The sequence below is a fragment of the Lampetra fluviatilis genome, chromosome 44, assembly GCF_964198595.1.
Source record: "Lampetra fluviatilis chromosome 44, kcLamFluv1.1, whole genome shotgun sequence".
Lineage (NCBI taxonomy): Eukaryota > Metazoa > Chordata > Hyperoartia > Petromyzontiformes > Petromyzontidae > Lampetra > Lampetra fluviatilis.
This window is the reverse complement of record NC_136318.1, coordinates 2,889,322-2,896,477: the sequence shown is the minus strand read 5'-3', so window position 1 is coordinate 2,896,477 and position 7,156 is coordinate 2,889,322. Positions and strand designations below refer to the sequence as shown.

Below are 7,156 nucleotides of genomic sequence, written 5' to 3'. Positions count from 1 at the left end.
GTCGTTATACGTTGTGCTACGGTCTGTTCTGGATGACCACAGTCGCATAACATTTTCCATTTGTGTGTCAGGCTTGCCAATCCGCCATGATTTGTGCGGTGGATGTGGTTTAAACTGTGAGCTTTGTGGATGATCAAAGCCAGGGATGTTCTGCGTTGGGTCTTCTACAAGCTTTCACTCTTGCATCGGCTCCCACTGACAACAACACCCGACTGCAGAAGGAATTCCACAGCGTGGAGATCTTCACTGGGCATGTGACAAAACAATCTCCCACTCTCTACGGCTCCATCTCGTCTGCAAGGTCTCTCTCTGGTTGATATTACATCTCATTCGTCGTAACGTTTGGTCTGAAGGGAAAGTGTGCGTAAAATCGACGTGAATGGATGAAGACGGAATGCTACTCTCGTTCGGTTCAACACGTGTATCACAAGCACAAGATTCGATTTGAACGTAATTAAGCAAATTAGTAAATCTGTTATATATCATCATCATCGCTGCAATCCATACAGCAACTACTGCCACCTTGGATTGGTTGAAGTACCTTGACATTCCACTATGATATCTGTACAAACTGTTGCTAACATGCCATATAAAAGAAGATCATCATCATCATCGTTGTCGCCGTCAACATACTTACGTTATAATTATCCTCATAATACAATGACCAGCCAAAACAATTAGAAAACCATACTTAACTCAAGTTTTTTCTGGAATTAAATGTCCCTCTCGTCTGTCTATTTGAGGTGGTAAAACACCTAAAAAATACGTCTGACTTGCCTGTTTGTAAGTTTGCTGCTACGCGATTTTTACTTCTCTTCCGAGTCAGGCTGTCATCACGACGCCGGCGCCGACACCGATACGGCAAAAATAAAAACACAATCGTACCCGTCGAACGTTTTACCTATTCGTTATGATTTTTTAAAATAAAACAACGAATATTTCCCCGCTCCGAGGACCGCGTGTTATGTCCGTACCAACTTCACTTTGCTCTTGGGCTACTTTTGCGACGTGCCTCTCTACTGCCATGGAGTTTTTTTTTTTGTATTTTCTGTACCAAAGCCAGGATCCATGCATTGACAGCCATAAAATTGAAAATGTTTTCACGACCATCATGACGAAACCTCGCCGAGTGGGGCGTTACATGCCAGTTGGGATAGGCAGCGCGTTTCCCAATTTCGTGCGAAACAAAAAAACTTTTGGAATAATACGGCACGATGGTTCTGAAACTACAACACGGCAACGTTTTTAAAACATTTTTTGCTAAATAACGCGATTTCACAAAATGAGCCTATTGTAAAACAAATGCCGGCCCCAGCTTTTACCCATCCTCGATGGGCCCCCTCCTTTCGTCGCAAACTTTTTTTTTAAGCTGAAAAAAAAAAAATACCTGCAGAAGAAAAAAAAAATGCACGCGTTTCTTATGATCATTTCATATTAATAATAATTACGCCATAGCTGAACAGGTTGGGTTTTGATGGTACAAGACTCCAGGGACTATGGTGAATTCCACTATGAAAAAAAAACAACAACAGTTCCCCAACTGCATTCACTTTTCTTTTTTTAAGCCGTCAACATTTAAGAAGCCGAGAAGGGTACCAGGGCTACAGAGGAATATAAAATGTTATCCATCGCCGATATAAATGTTAAAACGAGAACAAATCTTTTTTTAATCTTTCGTGAGCAGAGGGCTTCACTGGGTGTTTTTTCAAGAGGTTCTTCCCCTTTGGGACGATTTGGACAATTTAATACTTTTGAGTTAGGGGCAGAAAGGCGCACAGTCGAGCACAGGACAACACTCAAACTCCACGCGCAAAATAATCTGCTGTCGAACAGACTTTGCTGCAGCGCCTTACACACGCACGCACGCACACACGCAGTACCACCTTGTGAGCGACACACAGGCCACACCCTGCCTCACACCTCTGAAAATCCACCAACCCTGCCTCCGAGTGGCCCAGATCGCGAGCGTGTGGCATCGGAGCCACCTTATTATAGGAATCGCACAGAATGTGGAAATAATCCCCCCCCCACACACACGTACGTTTTTTTTGAAAAACGAGGTTTGCCCCAATTGTGTACGACGTGCCAATTATCAATGCGGACGCCAATGTGGGCATCCGATGAAAAATTCAGGTGGATAACCCCGTAGTCGCACGGACAAACCACCTCTCGCATTTCCACGCCTCCTGCCCTCCCCCCCCTCCCCTACTCCCTTCCACCACGACCCCCCCCCCCCCCCCCCGAAAACCTTCCCCGAGCGTGAACTCCGGCGTCAAGCCAGCGGGTTAAACGATCGGGCGGGTGGTGGGACCATCCCCCCAAGAGCGGTCACGCTGCTACTTGAGCAGGCGGCTGAACTCCGGGTTGATGAAGGTGAACTCGCTGAACACCGACTGGTCCATGGACTGCACGAGGCGCTTCTCGTCCAGGGACAGCCTGGCCTTCTCGCTGATGAACTCCTTGTCGAAGTTGCTGTAGTCGCCCGCAGATTTCTGCGCGGGGGAGGCAAAGGGGGGTCAACGGTCGAGCGAGGGTGGAGGGCGGGGGGCGCGGATCGGCCGACGAGCGGCGGTGGCGGCAGACAACGTACGGCGCAAGAGCAGAGCTGCGCACACGCGCAGGCTACGTCCGGGAAGTGCGCGGCGCCCTTCGCGAGAGGTGTGCGGTGTACGAGCGGCGCGACTGCCGGGGCAATGTTGATATTTTAACGCGAGTTGTCGTATTTTTGTGACCTTTTTTTTTATTTGGTCCAACTGGACTGCTGTGTTGGGCCTTTTGGACAGCGGCTCTCGCTTGGGAATAAGAGATATTTATTCTCCCGCACCTCCGATTAGCAGGGTTGGCGACGTACCAAGTTCAACATACAAACGTACATTTTCCACGGGCTCTCGCCTGGTTATAAAGATGTACCTGTGTCAGCCACTCATATGCTGTGGTTGCTTTAACGGGCAGCATGCTGGACTTACAATCTGGAGGTCGCCGGTTCGATTCCATCTCCCGGCGAGGCAGTTAAAACAACGGTGCGAGTTTCTAAAATCACTCCCCCACCCCCAAACACCGTCTGTCTCTGTGTAAATGTGTCCAACCACAGTTAATGAAGTCGGCAGGTTGCGTGTTGTGGCATAAAGTGTGGGTACGCCCACCACATCCCACACGTCCGGCCAGCATGGAAGAATAAACCAAATACCCTCGAGAGCGCGGTGTGTAAACCACCAGCGACGACAAGGTCGGCCGGGCGTGGTGCTGGCTACCCAACGCCCTCATGCGCCGTTCCGGCCTTCGTAGGTGCTGCTCGCTAACAGCACTTGCCCCAAACCGTCTGTTGAAGGATTTACGGAGGATCTTTGAATGTGTTAGTGGAGGCCCTTCCACCAGCAGTTGCGTGAGCAAACGAATATCAGTGCCATTGTACAAGCTCCGTGCCCTGGGTGGTTAACCCGATCGATCGATCGCTCTTTCAGCCGGCTTTGCCGGGAAAAACGAGCCGGCGACCTCTGTACACAACGGACGGAATAAAGAACTAAAGTGGCACAGCGATCAAAAGACGATGCCCCCGTTTAATCCACGACACTCACCACTTTCGGCTTGAACGGAGGAGTGATCTGTTTCTTTTCCAGGGCGGTCCAGTCGATGGTCTTGAAGAACGGTTGCGCGCGGATGTCTCCGACGATTCCCAGTCGCTTCTGAGGGTCCCTCTCGAACAGCTGTCGGTAGCAGCAGCAGCAGTTTCAACGTTCGGTGGAGGAGGGGGGGGGGGGGTAAGGAGTAGCAGGGGAGGAGGAATCGCACAGAAGGGAGAAGGATGGAGTCAGCCACGGGGTTCTTACTTAATTACTTGGCGAGATGTTAACTACCTCGCCTGGTATGCAGGAGGTCGTGGGTTCGATCTCGACCCTGAAGCCTGCTGTATATTTGGAGTTAGCGTGTTCTCCCCATGGTCGTGTCGATTTTTGTCCGGGTCCTCCAGTTTTCCTCTCCATATTTAGAAACGTGCGTTTAGATTATTTGGCTGCGACTATAAATCTCCACATGATAAGCCACGTCGTTGAACTGAAAAAGAGCTGTATGACTCAGTGGGCCTAACCTGGTGGAATAAAAACAGTTTTGTTTTTAGTTTAATAGGTGCTGCTCGTTAGAGCACTTGCCTCAACAGTCCGTTACAGGCTATACGGGGGATCTCTATCTTTGTATGTGCCTCTGACCAAATTACCCTGATCTCGTTTGATCTTAATAGCCAGGCCGTGTGGAGCCTGATAGAGCGTTGGGATTGGCGGAACAAAGACAAAGATCCCCATATAGCCTGTAACAGACTGTTGGGGCAAGTGCAAGTGCTGTTAGCGAGCACCTATGAAGGTCGGAACGGAACGCCAGGGGGTGGGTGGCCAGCACCACGCCCGGCCGCCTTTGTCTCCGTAGTGGCGATGTTTACACACCGCACCAGGTAATCATTCGAGGCTGAGTCGACCTAGAGGATACCCAGGACCGGTTCAGATAATCGTCACTGGGTGTTGGCCGAGAGCGGGAATCGAACTCGGGTCGCCGGGTTCGTAGCACAGCACGCTAACCGCTGCGCTACCGCTCCCCTCACCGCGCGCGACACAAACATTGTCGGCTGCTGAAGGGCAGCGCAGAAACACGCCGTTTGTGCACTGACTTCTATGCTCCGGCATCACTGGCACATTTCGACCACTGGGAAAGAGACACACACAAAGCTTACGGATGCAAATGTGGCCGACGCGTGGCCCCTGATGTTCTTGGCCCATGAAGACACTCATTTGCACTCCCATCGTCCCAACGTGATTTCCACAGAGACGCTGGTCTCGCTTCGGCAAGTAAAACACATTCATCCCTTTCATTAAAAAAAAACCTTTTTGGCTTCCAATTCCCCAAATTATATTAAAATTCACGCTACATTTCCATTTGGAACTGCCACAGTGAGCAGCATATCACCGTCTGTGTCAGCGAATGGCTCGGGAAAACGCCCTCCCTCGACATCCCTCTTCGTATACCCTCTGATTCTGTCCTTTCTCCCACTCTTCATCTTTCTCGCTATTGCTTTGTCTTTCTCACTTTTAGCTCCCCTCTTCCTTCCTACCTCACCTCTCTCTTCGGCTCGCTGTCCTGTGTGGCAGATCGTAGTTAGGAGGAAGAAGCAGAAGCAGCTGTACCATTCTGCAGAACTGTTGTTTCGAAGAGTCACTTTAATAGCCGTGTGATCTGTGGTATAACCCAGGCCCATTCCTGCAAATGAGACTCATCCTGGTCTCTTCAGAGTTCTCACCCGGTTAAACAAATTAAACTTGACCTGGCTCAAGACGCGTTTTATCTTTAAGAGTTGCAGTTGGCCAAAGTGACAAACTAAATTTGGTAGGTAAAAAACTATTTGGTCTCTCCCTCAACAACTTTATCCCGAATGTGCCATCGGGCATCACGACGCAAGACTTGTTGGGGGTTTCCGCCTTGTGGAGGCAGGTGGGACATTTTTTTGTATTTTTCTATTTTACCAGGTAAGGCCCACTGAGCTATAGAACTATTTTTCAAGAGCGACCTGGCCACAAATGATAGCTTAACGAAGTGGCTTATCGAGTGGAAATTTACCGCAGCCAAAATACTCTGAGCGCATGCTTGGTTCTGAAAGTGGACGGAAAAATCCACGCGACCACGGGGAAAACATACAAACTCCACATACACAGCAGGCGTCAGGGTCGGGATCGGACATAGAGGCGGCAGTGTCATTTTGAATAAGGCTCGGGCGATCGGCCACAAAAAGAAAAGCCGTCGATCACAACTCGTCCGTCGGAAAACTGCCTCGATCGAGTGACAACCCTCACGGCTGTTCCGCTGTACGAGCGCAAGCGCGTGAGTGCGTACGTGCGTGCGTGCATGCGTGCGTGCGTGTGCGCCCCACCTTCTCGAGGATGCCGCGCGAGTCGCTGGTGATCCAGCGCGGGTAGTGCGGCACGTCGGTGCGGATCGATTCGAACAGTTCGTCCTCGTCGTCGCCGTGGAAGGGCGACTGCCCGATGAGCATCTCAAAGAGCAGCACGCCAAACGACCACCAGTCCACCGACGTGCCGTACTTGTTCCCCGCCAGGATCTGTCGCCCACGGCAGCGAGAGAGAGAGAGAGAGGTCATGAGAACCAGGAGGGAGGGGAGGCAGAAGACACAGAGGGGATATCTCCGAATGATCAATAAAAGAGGTTTTTGGGTGGGATCGCATAAATATAAATGTGTCGTTAAACCTGCCACCAGCCGACAGCCAATCAGTAAGGTTTGTCACGTAAACAAAACGTGCCAACTCGTTACTAGTACAGCACACCGGTGCTGGAGAATAAACCAACAACATTTACTATTCGTGTACCGTGACGTTTCACCGATAATTACAACAACCAGCATCATCAGGCGACAGCCACAGAGTTGTGGAGAAATCCTCCTCTTTCGGTCTTAAATAGAGGGGGTGGTCAATGTGATGTCGTCACTTGTGAGTAAATCAGGTGCGAAGGCCGGGGGGGGGGGGGGGGGGAGCGATTAATATATGGATATACATCTTTTTATTGGACGTGAACGCCTACGCATTAAACCGACCTCCGAATGAGCTACAGGCCCTGAAAATGTCGGATACGAACACCACCTCCGGGCCAACTAAGTGCACAAACAGCAACGCTAACGTTGCCGGAATTGGCCCTGCCAAACAACAGAGGTACGGCGTTTGATTTGTGCTCGAATAGCTGCCACGCTTCAGGCGGATTTGCCCGCGACGCGCCCAATCTCATCGCACCTTCCGAAGATAAAAGGCCGGGGCTGGATATTCCTCGGATGGGTGACCACCAGGCTGCTTTGGGGCTACACTGTAGGAACACGTCCTGCGTTACTGCCACGACGACTCGCTTGTCGATCATGGAAACAACGTGACCATACTTCACCATGCTGGTCAATTGCAGTTTGGTGAAGGCGGGGGGCGGGGGGGGGGGAGCTTCGAATTCATTGCGAACGCGAGTCGCCGAATCGATCCGACGGTCGTTTTGGCACTAAGTGGCGGCGTCACGGCGAGTGGACGAGTGGCGTTTGCGCTGTACAGTACGATTCGGCCGGTGGCAAAGGTCAAAGGTTGTGGTTGGGCAACGGCCAACGAACGCCTAGCACAAGACCGCGGTG

General features: G+C 50.9%; 1 protein-coding gene across 6 annotated transcripts in view; it reads right to left on the bottom strand.

Moving 5' to 3' along the window:
- Positions 1 to 2,260: 2,260 nt before the first annotated feature.
- Positions 2,261 to 7,156, bottom strand: part of LOC144947244 (protein kinase C delta type-like) — a 98,529-nt gene continuing 93,633 nt past the window's right edge. For all 6 annotated transcript variants that reach the window (XM_078876461.1, XM_078876463.1, XM_078876462.1 and 3 more), the window contains 3 exons: positions 5,909 to 6,097; positions 3,576 to 3,704; positions 2,261 to 2,492 (listed from right to left, as the gene is read on the bottom strand). In XM_078876461.1, the coding sequence (XP_078732587.1) occupies positions 2,337 to 2,492; positions 3,576 to 3,704; positions 5,909 to 6,097 (474 nt within the window). In that variant the 3' untranslated portion in view covers positions 2,261 to 2,336. The remainder of the gene's footprint in view (positions 2,493 to 3,575; positions 3,705 to 5,908; positions 6,098 to 7,156) is intronic.